Source organism: Dipodomys spectabilis, unplaced genomic scaffold (assembly GCF_019054845.1).
Source record: "Dipodomys spectabilis isolate Male_0828 unplaced genomic scaffold, ASM1905484v1 ptg000416l, whole genome shotgun sequence".
NCBI lineage: Eukaryota > Metazoa > Chordata > Mammalia > Rodentia > Heteromyidae > Dipodomys > Dipodomys spectabilis.
The window spans coordinates 1,680,596-1,707,151 of NW_024871093.1; the positions used below are offsets into that span (position 1 = coordinate 1,680,596).

General features: G+C 44.7%; 1 protein-coding gene across 3 annotated transcripts in view; it reads left to right on the forward strand.

The window, feature by feature from the left end:
- The window catches only part of Nf2 (neurofibromin 2), a 99,852-nt gene that overhangs the window by 48,949 nt on the left and 24,347 nt on the right, over positions 1 to 26,556 (forward strand). For all 3 annotated transcript variants that reach the window (XR_006145485.1, XM_042667639.1, XM_042667638.1), the window contains exons 5-13: positions 4,029 to 4,097; positions 5,095 to 5,177; positions 8,022 to 8,097; positions 11,426 to 11,560; positions 15,193 to 15,267; positions 17,001 to 17,114; positions 19,234 to 19,356; positions 21,032 to 21,249; positions 24,482 to 24,587. Coding sequence is in view for 2 of the 3 variants with exons in the window: in XM_042667639.1 (XP_042523573.1) it covers positions 4,029 to 4,097; positions 5,095 to 5,177; positions 8,022 to 8,097; positions 11,426 to 11,560; positions 15,193 to 15,267; positions 17,001 to 17,114; positions 19,234 to 19,356; positions 21,032 to 21,249; positions 24,482 to 24,587 (999 nt within the window). In the remaining variant the exon portion in view is untranslated. The remainder of the gene's footprint in view (positions 1 to 4,028; positions 4,098 to 5,094; positions 5,178 to 8,021; positions 8,098 to 11,425; positions 11,561 to 15,192; positions 15,268 to 17,000; positions 17,115 to 19,233; positions 19,357 to 21,031; positions 21,250 to 24,481; positions 24,588 to 26,556) is intronic.

Genomic DNA, 26,556 nt, shown 5'->3' on the forward strand with positions numbered 1-26,556 from the left:
CTCCAATTCACCACCAGAAAACTAGAAGATGCGCTGTGGCTCAAGTGGTAGAGTGCTTGCCTTGAGCTGAAGAGCTCAGGGACAGTGCCCAGGCCAGCGTTCAAGACCCACAACCGACAAAAACAAAAAACAAACTTTTCAGGCATTATTTCCTTTATTCTTTACAATAGTCCTGTAAGGTAATTACGAGTATAAGCCCCATTTTACAGAAGAGAAAACTGAGGCGACAAACTTTTCAAAGCCATATAGCTATTGAATGAAACCTTGAATGGCCTACATCCAGAGCCTCCTTCCTAGGCTCTGTGGTGCCTTCCAGAGTGCTTGGCAAACCTCCTTACTGTCAGGGCTTACTATGTCTGCCAGAAGTAGGGAAAAACCAGGTCCTCTCTGTGTATTGTATTTTTGCAGTGATGGGAGCCACACACTCAGTTCTCTTTTGTTTTTTGAGACAGGGTCTTGATATACAGCCCAGGATAGCCTTGAACTCATAGTCCTCCTACCTCAGCCTCCTAGGTGCACATTGTACTTGATCCAAAGATGTAATTTTTTTACCCCATCTGCTGGAAATGGAACCCAGCAAGTGTCTTACCACCATGGTGGTTTGTTGTTTGAGACAGAATCTCTCTATGTAACAGGCCTCAGACTTGTGATCCTCTTGCCTCAGCTTCCTGAGTGATGAGATAACAGGTGTTGCTAGGTTTTTTGTTTTTGTTTTTGAGATAGCAGTGTGGCAGTGTAATACTGGGGATTACACTTAGGATCTCACATTGTTCAAGTGCTTTAACCACTTGAACCATGCCCCAACCCAATTAAGAGCTTCTGAAGAAATTATTAATTTATGGGGGGCTTTTACTGTCAGAGTAGTATGGGAATGAGTCATGATCTTGTCAATCATGTCTATGATTTGGTGGGCTAGTTCATTTGGATAGTAGTATACTAGAAGTAATCCCATCAGAAAGGTGGCAGCCTGACCTGATTGGATGGGACATAGTACCAGCAGCAATATGCCTGACCTTGTGTTTTACAGTGTTGGTGACTAGAAAGAAATACTCATAAAAGAGTATTCTGTGATATAGAACCTTGTTGTTGTTTTTTTTTTAACAAAAAGAGAAGTACTGAATGCTGATTAATAAAGACAGGCTTTTCCCTGCCACCCCAGGGGCTCATGGACAATTCCATCTATTCTCCTGAGCACCCTGGGAAGGTACTGGCTGTTCTGTAAGCACCATGGTTGTCTAACCAGCTTGCTCCCCACCTTTGGTGAGTCTGCGCCGTGTTTATCAGAGTGGGCAGGGTGAGAGACACACAGCGCTTGCGGCGTCCTTCCTTCAGGAAAGACCCTCTTCTTCTGGGCCACACAAGTGTGGATCCACCTGAATGGATTTCTCTCCTTTCTTGAGGAGCAGTTCTCCACTGTGGGGTGTGGATGCAGGCACTGCAGACCTGCACAGTGGGGTGCCTGGGCCTCCTCAAGCTGGGTTGTGATGCGTGGAGCACAGGCCTGGCCGGGGTGCATGGCTCTAGGCAGCTCTGGCCAGTTCTAGGTGAGGTGGCCCATGCACCGGCTGTCTGCTGATATGTGATGGATTTGGGCGAGTAGCAAAGTCAGTCAGAGTGGGAGGTTGGATGATAAGAAGTAGATTCTTGGTGAGATTGAAGACTTTATTTGGGAACCAAAAACCAGAATTTATCTCTTGAACCTTGAGCCACATACTTTCTTTGAAGTGTGCAGCTTTCCTGCTGATTTTCGCTAGGGATTGGGATTCCGGGGAAGCATGGAGAGGCTCGTTTCATGGCCTACTATACTGGAAATCTGCAGGCCTGCAGCAGATTTAAATTCCAACCCTTGTTGTATCTGATAGAAGATGTTGAAAGTATGCAAATGCACACAAATGGAGTTGAGTCCTCTGTAGGATGGTGGGTGGCGTGGTGGACGGCGGATATGAAGGGAGCTGTCCCTGTACCATTTCTTTCTTTGGATTCTCAGGCATGGTTTGGCAGTGCAAGAGCTCTGTGCCATTAACAAATTCAATAAAAAGTACGTATAGGGGGGTGGGGAGACAGGCTTTGATTTATGGGTTTCACAGTTAGCCTCTTTTTTTTTTTTTTTGGGGTCTGGTCATGGGGCCTGAACTTTGGGCCTGGGCGCTGCCCCTCAGCTCTTCAGCTCAAGGCTAGCGCTCTATCACTTGAGCCACAGTGCCACTTCCGGCTTTTTTTCTTTTTGCTTATGTGGTGCTAAGGAATTGAACTCAGGACCTCAGGCATGCAAGGCAAGCGCTCTACCACTGAGCCACCTTCCCAGCCCCAGTTAGCCTCTTTTTAAACATTGTTTTCTTTTTTGAATTTCAGGAGATTGGATCTAGGGCCTGCTAATATAGGCCAAGTGAAGTATGCCCTTAGCCTCATTCTCCCTTGTTTATTTTGTGTGTCTGTGTCTGTGTCTGTGTGTGTGTCTGTGTCTGTGTCTGTGTGTGCTAGTCCTGGGGCTTGAACTCATGACCTGGGTGCTGAACCTGAGTGTTTTTGCTCAGAGCCAGCACTCTACCACTTGAGCCATAGCTCCATTTCTCATTTGTTGTTGGTTACTTGTAGAGAAGAGTTCCATGGACTTTCTTGCCCCTGCTAGCTTTGAACCACAATCTTCAGAACTCAGCCTCCTGAGTTGCTAGGATTACAAGTGTGAGCCACCAGCACTCATTTTTAATGAGTCCCTGCCTGGACTTGAGTTGTCTAGGAAAGAAAGAAATATTTACTTATTTATTTTAATTTTTTAATTGTTATAAAGGTGATGTACAGAGGGGACATAAGTCAGGTAAAGAGTATATTTCTTTTTGGACAATGTCATCCCTTCCCTCAAAAGAATTTTTTTTTTTTTTTTTGGTCGGTAGTGAGGATTGAATTCTGGGCTTGGGCACTGTCCCTACACTCTTCAGCTCAAGGTGAGCACTCTACCACTTGAGCCACAGTGGCACTTCCGGTTTTCTAATGCTTTATTGGAGATAAGATTGTCATAGACTTTCCTGCCCGGGCTGGCTTTGAACCGTGATCTTCAGATCTCAGCCTCCTGAGTAGCTAGGATTATAGGCATGAGCCACTGACACCTGGCTTAAGAAATATTTTTTAAGCCGGGCGCTGGTGGCTCACGCCTGTAATCCTAGCTACTCAGGAGGCTGAGATCTGAGGATCGCGGTTCAAAGCCAGCCCGGGCAAGAAAGACCGTGAGACTCCTATCTCCAGTAAACCACCAGAAAACCGGAAGTGGCGCTGTAGCTCAAGTGGTAGAGCGCTCGCCTTGAGCTGAAGAGCTGAGGGACAGCGCCCAGGCCTAGAGTTCAAGCCCCACGACCGACAAAAAAAAAAGAAATATTTTTTAAAACTCAGAAAATTTCTAAGTCATTGTTCCTAGAGAACTGAATTAAAATGCAGGTCCCATTTCCAGGCCCACTAGTGACTTGCTCTGCAGCGTTTACAAAATCAGTTAACCTTTTGCTCAACTCATTACATAGAAGGAATGACAGGGATGACATGAGTTTTCTGAAGCAATTTTCAGACCCTTGTGCGAAAGGTATTAAAAAATATTGCCTGTGTTATTCCTGGTTCCCACCTAGCAATTGGTTCCAATTACCAGCCACTTAAAAGCTTGTGTGTGGGTAAGACTCTTATCACACTTTGTTAATCACAACTTTCAAGGTAGTGTTTTGTTGTTTCCATCCAAAAGCTAATGTTTCCGAGGTGATTTCTTTCTTGGAGGGTTAGAAAACAAGACTACATTTCCATACAAATGTCACATTCTTATTAGCACATCACCCATTCATCCCTTATGGGATTTTTGCAACTCTGCTCCTAGATATAATCAGCTTTGTATTTTCATTCAAGGATAACAAACTGGCAAGGTTGAAATCTTGACTTGTCATCGGAATTGAATTGCTCCCTGGAGCTGGGAGGAGGGGATGAGCGACTTGAGCCCTGTTCAGAAATGACAGCAGTCTTTAGAATCTCAATCACCTGCTCTCTTCTTCTTCCAGTATGGTGACTACGACCCCTCTGTGCACAAACGGGGATTTTTGGCTCAAGAGGAATTGCTTCCAAAAAGGGTAAGAAATCAAATATCTGCTTTGGGGGCTGTGGCAGGGGGAGGGGGGAGGGGAGGAGAAGGAATCTACTAGTTGAAAACACATGACAAGTACATTTTCATAGTTTGTAATAAATCGGTTGTGGGGCCTGAAAATCTGGGCCTGGCACTGTCCTCAGCTCTTCAGCTCAAGGCAAGAGCTTTATCACTTGAACCACAGTGCCACTTCCAGCCTTTTCTGTTTATGGGGTGCTGGGAATCGAACCCAGGGCCTCATGCATGTGAGGCAGGCAATCTACAACTGAGCCACCTTCCCAGCCATGTAATAAATCTTGAGCTAAAAGACTATAGAATCTCAGTTAAGCGTATGTTTTTACTTGCTATTATTACTTTGTTTTTGGAGACAAGAATCATTTATAGACTAGGCTGGCCTCAAATTCACTCTGTTGACCAGGCTGGCCTTGAACTTGAAATTCTACTACCTCAGCTTATCCATTGCTGAGATTATGGTACGGAGCCTCAATGCCCAACTTTCTTGATGAAGCATATAAAAAGCTAGAGGTCCTTGGAGTTAGTTCAGTGTATTTCTCTAGCATGGTGAGTTCTTTAAAGGTGTTGAAGTGACAGGGAATCCCCAGGAGATGTAGAAATGGAATAAAGGCCCTCCTCACCTTTCTCAACCTCTACCCATCCTTTGGTACCTTCTGTGCAGGTGAGGGCCTTGGGGTTAGCATTGCTCTGCTACCAGAGGTGGTCCTGGGATATATAGCCAGGCAGAAAAGGAGGGCCGCTGCCAGCCAGGGGTGCAGTTAGACCTGAGAAATCCTGCGGCTTCAAGTGCTCTGCCAACTGAATGCTGCTTGTTTATACACCAGCTCTGCATGTGACTCCCTGCATGCAGCTTTTTAAAAATAGCTTTGCCGTTTTGTAAAAATGATCCATAATTATAAAAATGGCATACAATACCCAGACTTACTTTGTGTGTGGGTTTTTTTTTGTTCATTTTGCTTTTTCAATAGGTAATAAATCTGTATCAGATGACTCCGGAAATGTGGGAGGAAAGAATTACAGCTTGGTATGCGGAGCACCGGGGCCGAGCCAGGTGAGGCCACTTCATCCTTGGTTTATATTTCTTTATGTCCCCCCCGCCCCCCCCCCCCTTAAGGAACTGTGAAAATAGGACATGCTTGTTGAACAAAATGCAGTATTGAAAAATATAAAAGGAAGGGAGAACTGGGAGTAATGTCACTCTTCAGTTTCATGTGTATTCTTGTCTAAGCTTTGCTCTAAAGTAGGCGTGTCTATTGCTTGTCAGTGTCTGTACTTTGTCATTTAATTGGAAGTATGCTATTGTAAGAGTAGCCGGTTGGTTTCGTATCCAGCCCTCTAATGAATGCATTTGGAGAATCTGCCTATTACTCCCTTTGACAAAAAAGTTCTGCAGCTGGGCACCAATGGCTCATGCCTGTAATCCTAGCTACTCAGGTGGTTGAGATCTAAGGATCGCAGTTCAAATCTAGCCCAGGTGGGAAAGTCCATGAGGCTCTTATCTCCAGTTAAATACCAAGAAACAGAAAGTGTAGCTGTGGCTTAAGTGGTAGAGTGCTATCCTTGAGCGAAAGAAGCTCAAGGACAGTGCCCAGGCATTGAATTCAAGCCCCAGGACTAGTACCAAAAAAAAAAAAAGCTGGGCTGGGAAGATGGCTCAGTGGTAGAGTGCTTGCCTTACATGCCTGAGGCCCTAGGTTTGATTCCCAGCACCACATAAGCAGAAAAAGCCAGAAATGGCGCTGTAGCTCAAGTGGTAGTGTGCTAGCCTTGAGCTGAAGAGCTGAGGGACAGCACCTAGGCTCAGAGTTCAGGCACCACGGTCTCATCTATAGTTAAGCAAATGTATGAGCTGTGTGAGGATAGATTCTCAGAGAAGAGCTGCTGGTCAAAGCATCTAATAAGCATTTTGTATTTTGCTGGGTATTACCAACTTGCCCTCCAAAAGGGTTGTACCTATGAATGCATGGTCCTCAACAATGTTACATGTTTGTCCCCCTACACCTTTATTTTTCCTCAACATTTGTTCTTATCAGTCTAAAAAATATGTAAAATAAAAGATAAAAATTTGTGCTATTAATAGTATTAGCCTGATGGCTTTCAGGACTGATTATCTTTTCATTAACCTTTAAAGTTTTATTTTTCCTTTTTTATTTGTGGTAGTGAGGCTTGAACTTAGGGCCTCAGGCTAGCTGCAGGCTCTTTACCACTCCTTCTTGTTTCAGTTGCATTTCAGATAGTCTCTTATTTTTGCCCAGATTGCCCTACACCACAGTCCTGCTACCTATAGTCCTGCATAGGAGTCAGGAGCATGTGCTGCCACTTCCTAGCTTATTGGTTGAGTTTATTTTTTTGCCAGGGCTGACCTGGAATTGCCGTATTGCTGCTCTCTGCCTTCTAGGTAACTGGGGTTACAGGTGTGTGCCACTGTTCCTGGCTTTTTTTTTTCAAATTAACTTCCTTTCACATACTTTTTTTTTTTTTTTTAACTCTCAGCATGTATAGCAAGAGTGGACAAATCATAAGTAAATTGCTTGATTGGTTATCACAGGTATTGGGAGGAAATAGTTCATGATCCATCCTCCTCCTGCTTCCTCTCTCCCCAAAGGTAACCGAGTCTTTGGATTTCCAGTATCATAGCTAGCCTTGTCCATTTTATTTTGCTTGTGTGTGTATATATGCTCCTCCCTCCGGCCCTACTGTGCTGAGTATTGAATGCTGGGCTTCACATATGCTAGGTAACTACTCTCCTGCTGAGCAACATACTCAGTTGGGCGCTGTCCATTCTGGACTTCAGATAAATCCAACCAGTGTCTTTATTTTTGTGCCACACTTCTTTTACTCAAGCTCATCATGTGAGATTTGGGTTTGTGGCATGTGGTAATAATTTTCTCATTTTTTTTTATGACTGCACAGAATTCCATTGTATTAATATAACACAAGGTATTTATCCACTTTTCTACTGAAGGACATTTAGATTGTTGGATTGTCTCATGGCTTTTGCTGTTGCAATAATGTCAAACAGTTTCCCAAAGTAATTCAGCCAATTTACATCAGCAGTGTGTGATTTTTGGTTCCTCTGCCGGCTTGCCAACGCTTGGCGTTCTCTCAGGGTGAATTTTTAAAATCCATTTGAGAGCATTTTGAGATGGGGGAGGGGGGAGACAAGGTCAGAGAGAGGCCTGAGTTAAAATATTTTAATACTGTTACCTACTTGGTAGTTTTCTGCAAGTCATTGCTGCTTCCAGAATTGACTTATTAGACTTAGGACGTTGAATTAGGTAACCTGGCTTGGGTTTTACAACCCAGATTTTGCCCTAACCTGCAACAGTGCCTCAAGAAATAAAATCAGAAACTAGCTATCAGGTAGTGCTCAGAAAAAGTTGTTCATTAACAGAGCTTTCTAGATGAGGAAGAACACTAAAATAAGACAACAGCTTAAATAAAATTTGAACATCAAACCCATTTGAGATTACAAAATAATATACTTCACCCCATCCTTCCCTTCTCCCCCCCGCCCCCCATTGCTGCAGGTAGAAGCCCAGGGCCTGTGTGTGCAAGCACTCTATTCCCAGCTATGCTCTCAGCCTCTTCCCATCCCCCCACCCCTGTGTTTTTTTCTTCAATCATTGAGACAGATGTCACTATTTACCAAGGGCACAGCATGAAATTGAAACCAAGAGATAGTCTAATGAATTCGTTTTCTTATTTTGGCCGGGGTAGAAGATTGTGATTGTGTATAGTAGACTACAGGGTACAAAGAGCTTCTGCCAATGTCTGTTTGGGCTGGTGTCTTGACTCCAGAGGGATGGCAGGTTTAGAATGTACAGCTTGGTGGGTATCTGCCTTCATCCTTATCAATTGGCTCCAGTGACATTGTCTTCCCTTCTCCTCCTAGGGATGAAGCTGAAATGGAGTATTTGAAGATAGCTCAGGACCTGGAGATGTACGGTGTGAACTACTTTGCAATCCGGGTGTGTGGATACTCCCCCAAGTTCCTTCAGACACTGAACCAGGGCCAGATGGCCAGTGGGTTGCTTTTTTTTTAATCGCAGGGTAGTAGAGGTAGAACCTTTCACAGTTCAGTGGTAAAGAAAAAAGGGGATGGGGGAGGGGAGGCTCCTTAGAGCCTGATTTTCTATTTTTGAGCCTCAAATTAGATCAGAGGTAATTAAGTGTCAGTAATGCCTTGGGGGACTCAGACCCAGTGTAGCTCTCAGCAGAGACCTGTTGAAATGCTAGAAGTGTAACATTTGATTATTTCAGGCTCTGAGAGAGCCAGGGAGCACCTAGAAATACCATCTTTCCCCAGGGCCCACAGAAAGTAAAGCTGCCTTTATAGATTACTGATTTGTTTGTGTGGAACTCTTGTTCTTACTGTGAGGCTAATTGGTTTTCTATTCAGCCCATTAATGGTCCATGGTCCTTTGGGAAGCCAATTCTTCTGCAGAGAGCAGAGTTTGTGTTCAGCTCAGGTCTAACCCTGGAGCTGGTCTTTGCCAGGCAGGCACCTTCTTCCAAAGGAATGCATGCCATATGCTGAAGCGTTTCATCACTGGGAAATGAGTGGATCATAATGCAGTCAGTCACAGATGAGTGGGCGTTAAAATGATCAGCCACAGTGGTACACCTTTATGGTCAGCTATGCTTTGCTTTCCCTTTTTGGGTTCCTACAACTTTTATATTAAGATTCAATAAATCAAAGCATATTTTTAATATCCTAGGATAGATTACTTAGTTTCTTTCTTTCTTTCTTTTTTGTTGTTGTTGGTCGTGGGGCTTGAACTCTGGGCCTGGGCACTGTCCCTGTGCTCTTCAGCTCAAGGAGAGCGCTCTACCACTTGAGTCACAGTGCCACATCTGGTTTTCTAATGGTTTATTGGAGATAAGTGTCTCAGGGACTTTCCTGCCTGGGCTGGCTTTGAACCATGATCCTCAGATCTCAGCCTCCTGAGTAGCTAGGATTTACAGGCGTGAGCCACCTGCACCCTCTTTAGTTTCTTAACTATAGGTTTTTATGGATTACTTGTATACAAAACATCACTGAAATGTGATGTTTTGTAAACGAGCCTAAAATGTGCCATTGTAATATAGAAGGTTGTTTTAAAGTTTCCATGATTTGTATTTGCTAATTGTACCATTTCTTTGGGTCCAACTAATACTTTTTTTTTTTTTTTTTTGTCAGTCATGGATCTTGAACTCTGGGCCTAGGTGCTGTCACTGAGCTCAAGGCGAGCTCTCTACCTCTTGAGCCACAGCACCACTTACAGTTTTTTGGTGGTTAATGGGAGATAAGAGTCTCTTGGACTTTTCTTGCCCGGGCTGGCTTTGAACCATGATCCTTAGGCCTCGGCCTCCTGAGTAGCTAGGATTACAGGCATGAGCCATTGGTGCCTAGCTCCAATTTATACATTTTTGTGGATTTTAATTACTTAACACCTATCTTACTTAACACCTATATGCCCATCACCTACTCTAAAATATTAGGCCATTTTAGAGGCTTTATATTACAATTTCTGAAACTATACAATTAATGAAGACAAGTACTTAAGTCAATTTTCAAAATTTTTATTTACTTTTAATTCATAGATTAAAATATATAATATATATTATAATAAATATAATAAGCCGGCCACTGGTAGCTTATACCTGTAATCCTACCTGCTCAGAAGACTAAGATCTGAGGCTTGCAATTCAAAGCCAGCCTGGGCAAGAAAGTCCATGCAACTTTTAGCTCCAATTAACTACCTCAAAACCGGAAGTGGAGCTATGGCTCAACGTGGCAGACTGCTAGCCTTGAGCAAAAAAAAGCTCAGGGACAGTATCCAGCTCCTGAGTTCAAGCCCCAGGATCGAGACACACACACACACACACACACACACACACACACACACACACACACACACACACACACACACACACACACACACACACACACACACACACACACACACACACACACACACACACACACACACACACACACACACACACACACACACACACTAATGAGATACTGTGTGATCAAAACAGTTTAATAGGGGATGTTCTCCATTTAATTTCTAGAAGTGTCATAGATAGGGACCAAGAGGGTGATTTCTTTCTTTTTTTCTTTTTTTAAGTTTTAACTAAGACGTAAGAGATACCATGAAATAGCTAATTTTCCAGAATGTGTTATAGATGGAAGAATAGAAAGCATCCCTTCTATTAGCACGTGGTTAAAAGCTTTGCAGAGGAGCGGAAGGCTCTTGGCTGGGTGGTAGCGCCTGACTTCAGGTGTGAGGACGAGTAAAGAGATTCATCTTGGAGCCCTTGCTTCGTCTGACACCTGCTGTTAGATTGCTACTTCTAGTCAGAGTCCAAGCACTTTCTCCATTTGCAGATCTGCTTTCCACCCTTGAGTCTTGCTTCAGTTTCCTAGTTGTCAGCAAGAGGTCAGGAGCTGTGGTGTCCTTGTGTGGGATTTCCTTCCTTCACCAAACAAAGGCTGGTCTCGGTGCTGGCTGCTGGCCAGCACAGCTGTTTGTAAGGTTGTAGCTTACTGTTCATACTTGAGTGTCCCCTCTGCTGACCACGTCCACTATACATGTATAGTCAATGCTTTACACAGCTTTAGTATGATGTAACTTGTATATAATTCATGCTAATATATGTTCCTAACATTAAACATTTCAAACATTCAGAGAGAAGTCAAAAGAATTTTTTAGTGTGTATATAATATCCACTAACTAGATGTTATAGTTAATCTTTGACTCTAGTAGAGTAAAAATACATTGAGTCTGCATTGTAACCTAAAATGAGACTGACTAGTCCCAGAATTCAAGATTTTAGTAATCCAATAGTCTCTCTCCCTCCTCCTCTTCCTTCTCTATTTCTCTCCCTCGCTCCCTCCTCTTGCACTGGGGATCTAGTCCAGGGCTTTGTGCATGTTATGAAGTGCTCCACCACTGAGTGACATCCCCAAGCCCCAACAGTGTTTCTTTTTATATAAGAAATGTTTTATTGTGTAAGTTTTAATCTATGAGGTAATATTTAGATTACCCCTCCTTTAGACATTGAACCAGTGAGAGGAACCCTAAAATGACCCCTTCCAGGGACACTTAACTCACCCAAACAGGATAGTTTTGCCTCTGCTTGCTCCAGTTCTAGAAGCTGGAAGCCCCCTGGGTTGCAAGACAGTTGTGATTTCTGTTGGGACCTGTTGAAACTTGTCAGATGTAACAGTGTGTGCCAGGTTCTTAAGAAAGTTGAATAAAATCTCCCCTTGGAGCTGACAGTGGCTGCTCTTTATTGGCTCTGCAGAATAAGAAGGGCACAGAGCTGCTGCTTGGAGTGGATGCTCTGGGGCTTCACATCTATGACCCTGAGAACAGGCTGACCCCCAAGATCTCCTTCCCATGGAATGAAATCCGAAACATCTCATACAGCGACAAGGAGGTAGGACATGTCTGTACTGCAGATGCTTCTCGTGGCCCTGCAGCCCGGTAAAAGGTCTTTCCTGTCTCTCCTCTGTGCTGGCGCTTCCCCAGCCAGGCCATCTCCTGCTGTCAGTGAAAGGACTTTTAATTCCCAGGCTTTGAGATTTTGGTTGTTGATTTTTAAAGTATTTACAGAACAGTATTGTCATCCCCTTTTCAAAGAGAATTGCTAAACCCCACTATTGACTAATGAGAGACAAGGAAGCTCAACCTGTCAGTGTTAAACCCCAAAGAACAGTAAAAAAGAAAAGAAGAACATTTTCTGATTACTTAGCTTTCTATTTCTGGTGATCAATTCTCTTTGTATTTTAAGTGTTGCCTTTTTGAGCTCTTTCTGTATCCAACTCTTTCTGTATCTGTGTCTCAGTCCTATGTTCATTCATATATTCAAACCCAGGACCTCGTGCATGTGGGCAAGCACTGTCACTAAGCTCTGCACCTAGGCCCTGTTCATTTTATGTATGTATATATGTATGTATGTATGTTGGTTGGTTGGTTGGTTGGTTGATTGTGGAGCTTGGACTCTGGGCTTGGACATGGTCACGAAAAAAAAAAAAGAAAACTCAGTTTCAGCCCTTTGAGCAGCTGTAGTGTAGTCACACTGGGCTCTTATGATGGACAAGTACAGTAGGCGGACCAATGGTTATGGTGGTGAGAGTGCTTCCGCTGACAAGCACTCTCCCCTGAATGTGACTTAATCCTTGTAAGAGCCCTGCTGTTAAGGCCTGGGCTTTGTTTTGAGTGTGGGTGTTATACCAGGAAGCAGGGATGCAGAGGGATCTAGTGGCTGTGTCTGATAAATGGAGTAGCAGAGGCTGGGAGCCAGGGTGGCCCAGCCCTGGATTTGCAAGGAGACCCAGAGACTTGACTGTGCTCAGTGCATTGCTGCCACCTGCACATCCACGGCACAGAGTTGAGAGTGAATCACATGGTTTGTGTTGTTGCCTGCAGAACCCTGAGCTTTAAGCAGATTTTTCATTTTCTTTCTTCGTAGAAACTCGAGGAAAGGAACACTAGGCCCTGGTTCCCAGTCTGTGCTTGAGATCTATCTATTCATGCTTGCTAAAGCAGATTGGGCTCTTTTTTTTTTTAACACAGCAAGGTCTTGCTGTGTACATGTAGCCCAGCTGGTCTGGAACTCACAGTTCTGCCTAAGCCTCGCAATCGCTGGGATTACAGGCGTGCTCCATCCAGCACAACGTAGCTCAGGTTGAAATTTCTTAATCCTAACCATCCTGACTTTGAAGTTCTTATAAGTAGTTAGTCTGGGAAGTGAGCATTAAGTAGTTCTTTTTGAAAGCACTTAGATTGAAAGCCCCATTTAACTTAAGCAGTAGATGTACCACTGATTTAACTTTGTTTTCCCATAGCATAGAATCTGTTACTTCCTAACACACATTTCTGCACTGAAGACTCTCCAAGCACACATTTTTTCCAAGAACCCAAGGATTACAGACTCCCCTAGTGTGGCCTGACACAACAAACTCTAAAGTACCCTCTCCTGGGGCCAGGCGCCATCATGTTCCACCACCTCAAAGACTCACACAGTAAAGCTGCCTGGGCAGGACGGGAAGTTGTCTTGGTAGTTATGTATGACAGCCAAATAAGACTTTCTTGGGAATAGGTATGCATCTTCTGAATATTTTTTTTCAATGTCAATTGTATGGCTTTTTGTGGTCTTGTTTGTTTTTGTTGCTGTTTGTTGTTTGTTTTAGGTGCTGTTATTGGGACTTGAGCTCAGAGCCTTGGGATTGTCTCTGAGCTTTTTCTACTTAAGGCTACCACTTGAACCACAACTCTACTTCCAGATTTTTGTTAGTTAATCCAATATGAGTCTCACTGACTTTCTTTCCTGGGCTAGCTTTGAACCATGATCTCAACCTCCTGAGTAGGGAGGATTAGAATACGATGACTTTTTTTTGTTTTATATTCCCATCCATACACATGATGTCCTCTGGTCAAATTCATCCCCTCTATTGCTCTCTCTCATATACCTTCATCTTTATTGTTCTTTTTTCATATACATATAAAGTACTACAACTGTCTTCACCCTCCTTTATTTGCCCTCCTTCTCCCATTGGTACCCACTCCCCAACAGAACGTGTTCTACATTCCTATCATTCCTTTATCTTTAGTGTAAATTAATTGTATCAAGGGGTTTCACTGTGGCATTTCACACTGCATATATTATATTTTAATCAGATTAGCCTTCTGTATTTGCTCTTTCTACCCCTTATTAAATAGCTTTCAGTGAGTTTCCTTATGCCATCTTCATACATAGACACCATGTATATCAATACTATTTACCCTCCATGAGTCTCACTCTCCCCTCCCCCACCATCCCCTGAATAGTCGCATAGGTGTGTACGTATATGTAGATGTGTATGTATATGTATATATCTGTGTCTATCTTGTAGTACTAAATTCTGCAAATCAGAGAGAACATGCAGCCTTTGTCCTTCAGGACCTGGTTTCCTTTGTTTAACGTGATGATGTGCAGTTTTCAAGGGCATCTTTGGAATCTAGAATCTGTCAGGTCTCCTCCACTGGCTGAGAGTGGCGGTTGTCTTTGTTTTTTTCTAAGCTTCCCTGCCAGGGGTCTGGCCTTGTCCTCTCTTATTGAGCTGCAACCCTGTTCTTATCATTCATCTTTCTCTTCTCTTTGATTTCAGGAACTGTTTCTCTTGTACAACAGTCCATTGTACTTTATGTTTTATTCCTTCTATTAACAGCTTTTATCAAACACGGTCCACATTCAGTAAGCTGTAGTGACCAGCTGTGTCCTACCATGTGAAGTCCAAACCCCTCTAACTCTTGCTCCACACATACCCAGCCTCCTCTGCCTCTCTCCTGCTCTGAGCCCATAGTATCATTACCATCACCAGGAAACTAATAACATCAAATATACCCTTATTTCCCTTTCCCCATCTCTGCTTTATTCCTATAGTTTACCCTCTCCAGAAAGCCATCCACCCTGCTTCTTTTTACTCTGTCAGACTCTTCTAAGTCCAGCACCAGTCCTCTCCTACTTCCCCAGGACATTTGTTGTTGTTGTTGTTTTTAATTTTTTGTGAGCACACTGTACAGAGGGGTTACAATTACATGGGCAGGTTAATGCGTACATTTCTTATCAAGCATTGCAGCCTCCTCCTTTGTTTACCCTTCACATCCCTTCCCAGCCTCCCTCCCCACCCCCCTCCCCAGGACATTTGTGAGTCACTACTTGGTACCATTTTTTGAGTAATTGATGGTTATTAGTCTGGTTCCTGCTAGATTGTGAGCTTCATGAAGGCAGAAGCAGAGTTGTAGACTACATGGCTCTCCTAGGCTCTAATTTGAGGTCATCAAGCATCCTTTCCTCATAGCCACCTAAGGTATCGCATGGTGTAAAACACAGTTTAGGATCCTGAACTTTTGGAGCCCTGTATGCCTCTGATTTACCAAGGCTTTGTTCCTGGGCACCAGGAAGCGAGGCCAAGGCCTAGCCTTGTGCTGGACTGTGGCCAGGGTGGTTGTTGCTTTGTGGAACTTCCCAGTTGGTGGTAGCATTCTAGGCTGGCCTGCTAAAACTGTTCTACTTCCTTTTTTCAGTTTACTATTAAACCACTGGATAAGAAAATTGATGTCTTCAAATTTAACTCCTCAAAGCTTCGTGTTAATAAGCTGGTAAGTTAAGTACTGGTTTTCATTATTAATAACTGGATTTTTTTTGAGAAATCGAATGCTTTTTTAAAGTTTATTTTTGGTCAGTCATGGGGCTTGAACTCTGGGCCTGGGTTGTCCCTCAGCTCTTTGGCTCAAGACAAGTGCTTTACCACTTGAGCCACAGCACCACTTCTGGTTTTCTGGTGGTCAATTGGAGATAAGAGTCTCACAGGCTATAATCCTAGCTATTCAGGAGGCGGAGATCTGAGGATCACAGTTCAAAGCCAGCCCAGACAGGAAAGTCCGTGAGTCTCTTATCCCCAATAAAAACCATTAGAAAACTGGAAGTGGCGCAGTGGCTCAAGCAGTAGAGCCCTTGCCTTGAGCTGAAGAGCGCAGGGACAGCGCCCAGGCCCAGAGTTCAAGCCCCACGACCGACCCCCCCCCCCCAAAAAAAAAGGAGTCTCATGGATTTTCCTTCCCAAGCTGGCTTCACACCATGATCTTCAAGTCTCAGCCTCCTGAGTAGCTAGGATTATAGATGTGAACCACTCCGCACCCTGTTGAATGCTGCTTTTTAAAGGAAACTTTCCTCATCAGAGTAACCTCTTATGAGGTGTAGAATGATAGCTTATTTGGTATACATTTTTCCCTTTAGCTTTACCTATTAAGTCTAAAGTTTAAGTTTACCTACTAATAGTTTTAGGAGGGATAGCAATGCTGGGAACCAAACCCAGAGTCTCAGACATGTCAGGCACTGTGTCATGTTGATTTACTTTTTTTTTTTTTTTTTTCATCATGGGGCTTGAACTCTGGGCTTGAGCGCTGTCCCTCAGCTCTTCAGCTCCAGGCCACCGCTCTACCACTTGAGCCACAGCACCACTAAGTTTTCTGGTGGTTAATTGCAGCTAAGAGTCTCTCGGACTTTCCTGCCCTGGCTGGTTTTGAACTGTGATCCTCAGAGCTCAACCTCCTGAGTACCTAGGATTACAGGTGTAAGCAACCAGCACCCAGTCTTGATTTACATTTTTGTAATTAGTAATGAAGTTGAATATTTTTGTGTATATTTATTGACAAAATCATCTTTCCAACTTCTGTTGAGTACTTGTTTCATGTCATTTGGCCATTTTCCTCTTGGGTTGTTTACTTGTTTTATCTCCCAGTGTGTGGCTTGTTTTCTTTTTTATAATGTTGTGAAAAACAAAATCTTTTAGTTTTAATGTTGACAGATATTAAAAAAAAAACTTTTTCTTAATCATATGTGCTTTTTGTTTCTTATTTGACATCATTCATTTTCCTAATTGTAAAGAATTTCTTGTCTATTTTCTAGTATCAATTGCTAATGCTTACCTTTGCATTTATGTCTTTAATCCCCTTGGAGTCAGTTTTTGTGTCCAGTGTGAGGGCAGGATCCCATTTATTTTTTCCCCACATGAATAACATTTTGTAACAGCCCAACTTACTCAATGACCTTTCCTGTCTTTCCTGACCTCTAGAGCCACATCTTGACTTAAGAGAGTGAGGTACATCTGAATTCACTTGTGAATTTTGCCTCCTCTTCTCTGAAGCGTGTTCATTTTATGTGTCCAGAGCCAAGAGCACTAGAGGCCATCAGCAGAATGCCTATTACTCCATGCTTTCCTCCTCAAGTTTACTGCCACCCACAAGAGCCCAGGATGCTGTAGCACAGGTGGCCTGGTAAGCAGCAAAACCAATTTGTGGGTTTGACATTTTTCCTGCTTCTGTGGCCACAGATTCTCCAGCTGTGTATCGGGAACCATGACTTGTTTATGAGGAGAAGAAAGGCTGATTCTCTGGAAGTTCAGCAGATGAAAGCCCAGGCCAGGGAGGAGAAGGCTAGAAAGCAGGTAAGCAAGACTAGTTTTTGCTGGTGCTACGACTCCTTGCAAGTCTTCTCGTGGGAATTAGTCTGTAGTGTGGGTCATCAGGAGTCTTTTGGTCATAGGCACATCTGCTCTTATTTTATCCCAGTTGGATCTTATCAGGATGTCAGCCATGGATATGAGCAGTCCATTCTAAAAGCACATCTAAAAGAAACCTTTCTAGTCATTTGTCCACTTAAGTGTGATGCGCCAAGTTTGGGATAGGGAAGCCAGGCATGCTTTCATCCCTCCATCCACCTATCTTTCTTTTTTCCTGACTGTCTCCTTTGCCCTGCCTTCCCCTTTTCTAATTAGATGATGATAGAATACATGGCGGCATTTCAGTGCTTGCTGCAGAATGCTAATTAGGCTCTGGCTGCACTTCCTCCCTGCAGGTCAGCCTGGGCATGGCACCCGCCACGGGAGGTGCTGGAGAGGGCCTTTCAGCAGACTGGACGAACAACATCATTGTTTTTTACTCACAGACCTTCTCTACTCACTGAAATCCACGCAGCTAATTTGGGTTTTGCTGCTGAGAATATCAATTTTGTTTTTGGGCAAACTGCTAGATAGAGTAGCGGCAGCTGCAGTGAGCTGCCCTCAGGACTTGCCAGCTCAGAGGTGTAATAATTAGCCTATGTGCTGCTCTCTGCTTGGGAACCCCCAGAGAGGCTGGCTCCCAGCCCTGAGATTTAGAGTAAAATGCCAGTGGCCCTTCTGCTGTCCATCTCTTGGCTTTCTGGGACAACAGGCCATCAGTGTGCACTTTGGGGTACTGTGGGGATGATCGGATAGGTTTTGTTGGACAAAGAAATGCTCCAAAGCCAGCATCGAGTCATAGTGGCAACTTTAAAGAGAGCTCTCTTTGACCTTGTCCTCAGCAGAGCCAAGCTCAGAAGTGACAGATCTGAAGGCGTCAAGGACTGTGGAAGTATGATGGCCTCTGGGCCCTGGCAGGGAATAGTGTGTACACGGTCCAGCAGAACAGTGACCTTGGAGCCAGATCTGACGCTTCATGTGTGACTTGGTTTTCCCATCCATCAAATGGAGCCAGTGATGCCTGTTTTCTATCTCAGATCAGAGAGCACATTGTAATCAAGGTCTTTGTAAGCAACAGACTGCTTAGCAGATGAGATTTTCTTTATTATCAAAGCAGAGATCTCCAGAAAGGTCCAGTGCTAGGAATTTAAAGGGGCTGCCTAGCCATGGAGAAGAATACAAATGAATATTTTAATTTGGTGGTGGTTAGAGAACAAGTTTTGGGGTTTGTTTGTTTTTGTCAGTACTGAGGATCGAACTTTGGGCCTCACCCTTGTTCGCCCAGGTGCTCTACCTCTTTAGCTACATCCCCAGCCCAGAATAGACAGAATTTTATTGCTTGTCTTTGGCATTATTCTTTCAAGTTCCAATGCACTGGTTTTTATTTCATATTTGGAAAAAAATCAGCCGTCTTAGAAATCTTATACTACTAGAGTTTGGTATGAGATTAAAGCAAGAGAGAGATAATTAAATGTATGTTCATTATTTAAGACAGAAAATAGTGCAGTGGTCACTTCTGGCTTGTGCATTTTGAACTCAGCGGAGTACCCAGGGATCACAGAGAATAAGGACGTCCTCCACTTGTTCCCCTCATTGAGCTCGGCAGGTGGCCCAATTAACACAGTGATCCAGGTGGCAGCGGAGGCTTTGTTCTGTTCCCTTAAGGATGGGGGCTGTGTTCCCTGCCTGGCTCAGGAGTTGCCTCCACCGGGGCTGGGCAAGGCTGTGTTGGGGCTGAGATATAGGGTGGGAGCCATGGATGCAGTATATTTTGCAGATGAAACCGGGAGAGGTGGGAAAGGTCTGCGTGGCTCACAAGTGGTGAGCTTGGTTTGTTGTTGTTGTTGTTTGTTCATTTGTTTGCTCATCAGTAGGAGTTTCTCCAAAGGGCATAGCTTTCAACTCTGTGGCTGGTTGATAAGGATAGAGCGTGTGGGGCAGCAAGCATGACCCGGGCTACTTAAGTGAAGGATGATAAGGGTTCCCAAAGGGGAAGCTCTCAAAACTGGGCATTCTTGGGTCTCTGGAGCACCAGGACTCAGTCCCGGCCATTGTTCATCCTCAGATGGAGCGGCAGCGCCTTGCTCGAGAGAAGCAGATGCGGGAGGAGGCTGAGCGCACAAGGGATGAGCTGGAGAGGAGGCTGCTACAGATGAAAGAAGAAGCAACCATGGCCAACGAAGCACTGGTGATTTCTGAGGGTCCAAGTCCCAGGAGGCTACATGGGAACTCCTGAATCACACCTCCTGAGGACCTTGACTTTGCTTTGATATACTTTATGTCAGTGTGTGCGTGTGTGTGTTTTGTAATGTTGGGGTTTGAACTTGGGCTCTGAGCTAGCTAGCAGACACTCTACTACTTGAGCCACACCTCCAGAGATTTGTGCTTAAATAAGGTCTCACTGTTTGATTGGGCTAGCCTGAACCTCATTCTTCATATTTATGCCTCCTATTTAGCTGGGATGGTAGGCATACTCTACCATGCCCAGCTTTTATTGATTGACATTGAGTCTCTTGAACGTATATGCCCAAGCTGGCCTTGAACTGCAATATTCCCAATCTCTGCCTCTCAAGTAGCAAGAGTTGTGTGATCCACAGTACTGAGCTTGTTTCAGTTTTTTTTTTTTTTTTTTTTGGTGATAGTCCCAGGGCTTGAACTCAGGGCCTAGGTATTTTCCCTGAGATTTTTCTGCTCAAGGCTAGCACTCTACCTCTTGAGCCACAGCTCTACTTCAGGCTTTCTGGTGGTTCGTTGGAGATTAGAGTCTCATGGACTTTCTTGCCCAGGCTGGCTTTGAACCATGATCCTCAGATCTCAGCTAGGGTTACAGGCATGAGCATCAGTGCTCAGTTGTTTCAGCTTGTTTGTAAAAGGTGGATGCCTTTTCTTGGAACCTATGCTGGCAGAAGGAGATTAGGTTGAGCTTCTGTCCCTCCAAACTCCTCTGTCAGGGTAGCATTTCCTTCAAAGCTGGGGTTGGTGGCTTCGGCAATACTGACCCCTGGAGCTCATCATCTGGGGCACCTCTCCTTAGGATAATTAGCTATGTTCCTGCCCCAACTGATAGCTATAGCTACCCTAAGGACAGTTAAAAATGCCTTGAGGGTCGGGCACCCGTGGCTCATGCCTATAATCCTAGCTACTCAGGAGACTGAGATCTGAGGATTGTGGTTCAAAGCCAGCCTGGGCAGGAAAGTCTGTGAGACTCATCTCCGATTAACCACCAGAAAACCAGAAGTGAGCTGAGTACTGAGCTCAAGTGGTAGCGCACTAGCCTTGAGCTGAACTGTTGAGGGCACCACCCAGCCCTAGAGTTTAGCCCCACAACCAACAAAAAAAAAAACACAGAAAATAAAAAAACAACCAAAAATGCCTTGAGGGCTGAGGGCCATAGGTGTAGCTCATCGGTAGGGCACCTGCCTCCACTATGTGGGCCCCCAGAACAAGCCTCCTTTGGTTTTAGACCACTGATTTAAAGGGAAAGAGAAGAATTTTAAGTTGTTCTTCTCCCTCATAAAGTATATGCCTCACCTAAAGAGGGTACTCTAGAAAGGATGCTTGCTGGACTCCCAGCATGGTGTAAATGATAAGAGTGCTATCTAGTAAATGTGAGGCCCTGAGTTCAAACCTCAGTACTGCCAAAAACAACCAATGGATGCTTGCTCTTGTTCTCCATGGTGGAGCCTAAAGAGCTCTTCTGAATGGATGTGGCATGTGATCTATTGCCAGGGTGGTGCTGGGGGAAGATGACCCTTGTTAAAGCCAAGAAGTCTGAAACTGGTTCTTGCTGCCCTGTGTGTTGGAGGCCAGATGAGAGGAGATAGGTCCCCGGCCTGCATCAGCTGAGACACTCTTCTCTGCAGATGAGGTCTGAGGAGACAGCTGACCTGTTGGCTGAGAAGGCTCAGATCACAGAGGAGGAGGCCAAGCTGCTGGCCCAGAAGGCTGCAGAGGCAGAGCAGGAGATGCAGCGCATCAAGGCTACGGCCATTAGGACGGAGGAGGAGAAGCGCCTGATGGAGCAGAAGGTGCTGGAGGCTGAGGTGCTGGCACTGAAGATGGCTGAGGAGTCAGAGAGGAGGTGAGGGGGAGGCCAGGGCCTTAGGACCCTGACTAGGTCTGTGTGTTCCTAGCCTTGCCCTGAAGCAGCGCTGGAAGCAGTGTCCAGATGCTTCTCCTTCAGGAAGGGAGGTGGGGGAGGACTTTTCCTTATCAGGCTGCTGGAGCTATCGGAAAGACACGGGAATAGAGTTCTGTTGCCCAGGGGTCACATATGCACACACGTGCACACACACACACACACACACACACACACTTACATACACAAACCGCCCCTTCCGTAACTGAGTTTGCAATAAAATTACCAAGTGTATCCATAGACTACTTTTAGCTGACAAGATGCAAAGAGGCTCTTTTTGTATTTTTTAAAAAAAAGTGTTGTTTTCCTCTCTTTATTTGGAAGGCAGGTAAGCAGCAGTTGTTTTCCTTTGAAGTAAAAGTAGGCGCTCACTTTCCTGAAGCCTTCCTCACAGATGGAGCTGGAGAGCCATGGTTTTCTTTGTGACCAGGATGCCCCAGCTCGTGATCAGGTTGAAGGGTGGGACTATTGTCTGTACTTCTCAGGAACTGTTCTAGGCTCTGTGTTGTTCAGCTTTAACATAAACACTGGCACGCTCCCCACAGCATCTGGCTCTATTGATTTAGGACACTTGAATTTGGCTTTAGCTACAAGGTACAGTCCCTGCAGTTTTCTTCACTCTGCCTCCTTGCTTGTCATTCTGGGAATATGGTTCCTTGTCTGGGACCTTTTTCAGGTCCCTTTCCTTCTGTGTGAGGGTGACATTTCCTGTGAGTTTGATGCGAGACTGGGTCCCACTGCCAGCTTGCATGCCACACCCAGCCCTTGTCCTGTAGGGCTAGGATCTGCACCAGCACACAGATACCATCAGTGATGGGCACATCCTCCTGCCCAGGGAGGATGTGGGAGCTTGGCCCACACATGTTTCACACTCACTCTTTTATGTTTTGCCCTTTGTAATCCAGTATAAGATGTTTTTGATTCTGGTTTTTCTTTTATTTTTTAGGTCTGAGACTGGGACTCAAACTTGATGTTTGACACTCCCTTATCAGCTAGTGCTCTACTGACTAAGCTACGTTTCCAACCTCTCATTTCTGGGTGTTTTTGTTTTCTTTTTTTGGTCAGTGTGTGGCTTGAACTCAGGGCCTGGGCACTATAACCCTGAGCTTTTGTGCCCAAGGCTAATGCTCTACCTCTTTGAGCCACAGCTCCACTTCTAGGTTTGTCTGGTTGTTAATTGGAGTTAAGAGTCTTGTGAACTTTCCTTCCCAGACTGGCTTTGAACTGTGATCCTCAGATCTCAGCTTCCTGAGTCACTAGGGTTATAGCCATGAGCCACCAGCACCTGGCTGTTTCTGGCTTTTGAGACAGGATCTTCCTGTCAGATCTTCTAGTTCAGACTAGCCCAACTGTTAGGATTACAGATGTGTGCCACCATGTCTGGCCCTGTATCAACATTTTAGATCTTCATATTCTCCTTTGCCCAGTCACTCTTCACCCATTACCAAGAAAAGAGCACATCAGGCCCCTACCTATTACCGAAGGACTTTTTTTTTTTTCCAGGCAGGGACTTGTTATGTTATCTAAGCTGACCTCAAACTCCTGGGGTCAAGTGAACTTCTTGTCTCAGCCTCCAGAGTAGCTGCGACTATCGTCATGCATCCCAGCATTCAGCTGGCTCAAAGAACTTCTTGTTTGGTTCTTTCCCCACTGGCTTCCAGTCTGGATTTGCCAGTGGGTTTTTTTGTTTTGTTTTATTTTGTTTAATTAAGTAGTTGTACAAAGGGGTTTGGATTCTATATGTCAGGTTATAGGTACATTGCATCTTGACCAATGTCACCCTTCCCTCATTCTCTCCTACTTCCTCTCCCATCCCTACCCTCAAATTACATGTTTTTTTTTTAATATTTTTTATTGAGATTAGGTGATTACATAAGTTTCATATATTTCACACTGTTGTGGAATAGTGATACTTAAAGTTGCAAACACATTTTAACCTTCACAAGGCAAATTGTGATTATCATGGTCTATAAAGTTTGTGAATTCCATGAGCTTTGACAGTGCAACTATTTCTTCCATCAGGTGATATTTTCATTTCTTTCCTTGTGCTTAGTGTAAGCTGTTCCCTCTTTTCCCTCTCATTCCCTTCCTCCCATTGCTGCGTTTGAGTTACTTAGTTCATTTTCATCTATGTCCAGTGCTGATGGGCCCCTCTGTTGTATGTTTTCCTGTTTCCCTCTGATTCTGTGTCCTCCTCCTAGCTTCCCTCAGTTGCGTGCGTGCGTGCATGCGTGTGTGTGTGTGTGTGTGTGTGTGTGTACACCATATATGTGATCAAGAACATAGAGTCAGGGCTGGGAAGGTGGCTCAGTGGTAGAGCGCTTGCCTTGCATGCCTGAGGCCCTGGGTTCGATTCCTCAGCACCACATAAGCAAAAAGAAAAGAGCGGGAAGTGGCGCTGTGGCTCAAGTGGTAGAGTGCTAGCCTTGAGCTGAAAAGCTGAGGGACAGCGCCCAGGCCCAGAGTTCAGGCCCCACGACCAGACCCAAAAAAAAAAAAAAGAACATAGAGTCATTTAGCAATGATACAACTACATCAAACTGAGTGTTGTTCTTTTTTTTTTTTTTTTTTTTTTCTGGTCCTGGGGCTTGAACTCAGGGCCTGAGTGCTGTCTCTGAGCCTCTTTGTGCTCAAGGCTTGCACTCCACCACTTGAGCCATGGTATCATGCTTTTCTGAGTAGTTTATTGGAGCTCATGGACTGGGCTGGCTTCAAACCATGATCCTCAGACCTCAGCCTCCTGAGTAGCTAGGATTACAGGCATCAGCTACCAGTGCCCAGCTACATGGTTCAATTTTTACATAATATACAAGTATAATGACTGTGTTTGCTCACCCTTCTTTCCTCCATTCATGTACCCTTACCCTTGCCAAGGAGAGGGATTTGTTCATATGAACTATAGGCTAGAGGCATGGCTTGATAGTAGAGCACTGGCCCAGCAAGTGCAAGACCCTGAGTTCAAATCTTAGCACTGCTTTGATTAATTAATAAGATTATTTTAAAAACATGGAAAAAATGAATAATATTCATGTTGTCACCTTGGAAGTTCTGACTTCTGCAAAACCTTCCTGCTCTGCTGTTCCTATTTGCCTTATCAGATACCATCCTTGGGATTAACACAGGTACCTCCTCGCATGGCCTGCTGTGGAGCTGACATTTCTTCCTCTCTCTGCAGGGCCAAGGAGGCTGACCAGCTAAAGCAAGACCTGCAGGAAGCCCGTGAGGCAGAGCGGAGAGCCAAGCAGAAGCTCCTGGAAATTGCTACCAAGCCCACATACCCGGTGAGCGTGGGTGGGGCCAGCTCGCTTGCGGCTGTTTTAGACCTGTCCTCCCAGCCCTTTGGTTCACCTGCCGGTACCTTTAGGTTGACCATTTAAGCAAACAAGTTGGAAAGAGTGGCATTGGCTGCCCCCCAGCGAGGGTCTGGCTGGGACACCCATGGTCTGCTATTGGCCTTGGACTAGGTAGTTAACACTTTGGTTATCTAGATTACAGGCAACAGGCCGTTTTCCAGCTCAGGAATGCTTTTCTTACTCTTAAGTAAAACATGATCTCAAATTAGCCTCAAGCGATTTTGCTCCCTAACCTCCTAATGCTGAGTTGAATGTAATCTTCAACTCTGAGTATATACCATATGCCACAATCCTTTTGTGGGAAGGATCGAAGGCACTCCTCAGAATGAATTACTGCCATGCAAGACCCAGCTGCCAACTCAGTGTTTGACTCCTGCTAAGTGGGGTCATGAAATAAGTAGAAGCTGCTTCCCTTCCCTTCCTCTGTGTCTTTCACTCAGTAACTCTTTACACACCTGCTCTACACACGCATAGACCATGCAGTTGGAAATGTAGATCCTGACAGGTATGCACAGGTACCTCAAACACAGCCCGCCTGGGGCAGGAGAGGATCAGTGTGACACCTGAGCTGGCTCTTGACAGGGAGCGGGGTCTAGCCAGGGGAATAGATGAGAACATATTCTAGGCAAGTGTACAGATGTCCCCACATCACAGATACACAGCTTGTTCACGCACATACATGCTGTATCTCACACATGGCCCAGAACACTGAGGCACAGAGGACCCAGATTTGCAAGGGGAAGGGGAGAACATGAACAATTTGCTGTCACTTTGGATCCTGGTTATCTATTAGTGTGTAACAGACAACTCAAGCCAACTGTGTGACTCCAAACAGCCACACATTACTTCTGGGGTGAAAAAAATCATTCTTTTTGGCAGTACTATGAATTGAACTACTCAAGGCCTTGTGATTGCTCAGGGCAAGTGCGGTAGCACATGAGCCATGCCACACAGTCCTTTTGCTTAATTTTTCAGAGTCTCATGCTTTGGCCCTAGGCCAGCCGCAAAACTCATTCTTCTTTACCTACTAGTAGGTGAGATTACAGGCATGTACCACCACACCCAGTTGGAAATTTTTACGAAGTATAATTGTGTGTGTGTGTGTGTGTGTGTGTGTGTGTGTGTGTGTGTGTGTGTGTGTAAGGTAAAGAGAAGTACTTAAATTACCATTGTATATCTTGATGAAGTTTCATCGACTGAACACACCCACATATTCAATATTGAGAATAAAAAAAAAAACAACCAATATCCCTTGTATTGCAGAAGCTCTCACTTAATACTGTTTCTGACACCATCCATATACCTTGCATTAGGCTTCATTATCATTCCAAATGAAAGTTTTGAGGCTCTCCCCCTCCCAGACACCATCCTAATCTCAGTGAAAGGTCTAAGGATGAAATGGAGGCAGATTCTGCCCTTGGGAAACTTTAAGGCTGTAGGAAGGAGAAGACACATCCGAAAGGGAATGGTTTACAAGGTGGAAAGAGTCACTGCAGAAACGTGCTCATAGTGTGTGGCATAACAAAATAATGTCAATTTGGCCTAGAGATCTGGAAACTCTTTGGTTTTGGTGAGAGATTGAAGGAACTGAGGGAGGTAGAGGGAGAAAGGATAGAACAGAATGAGAAAAACAGCAACACAGGCAGCAGTGCTAAGGCAAGAAGGCAGCCTGGTCAGGGATGAGTAGCTGGTTATGATTTAGCAGCGCAAATAACAGGAGGCGCTGGAGAAGCAGATCAGGGCCATATTTTAGATGACCCTTTGTTCTGGGATGAGAAGCCCTAAACACAAATCTAATGGTTTCATCCTGTGCTTCCTCTTGTTCTGTCTTCCAAATCCAAGCCCCACGGTTGGTCAGCAAACCCTCCCGACCCAGGGCCAGCCTCCAGCGCCCACA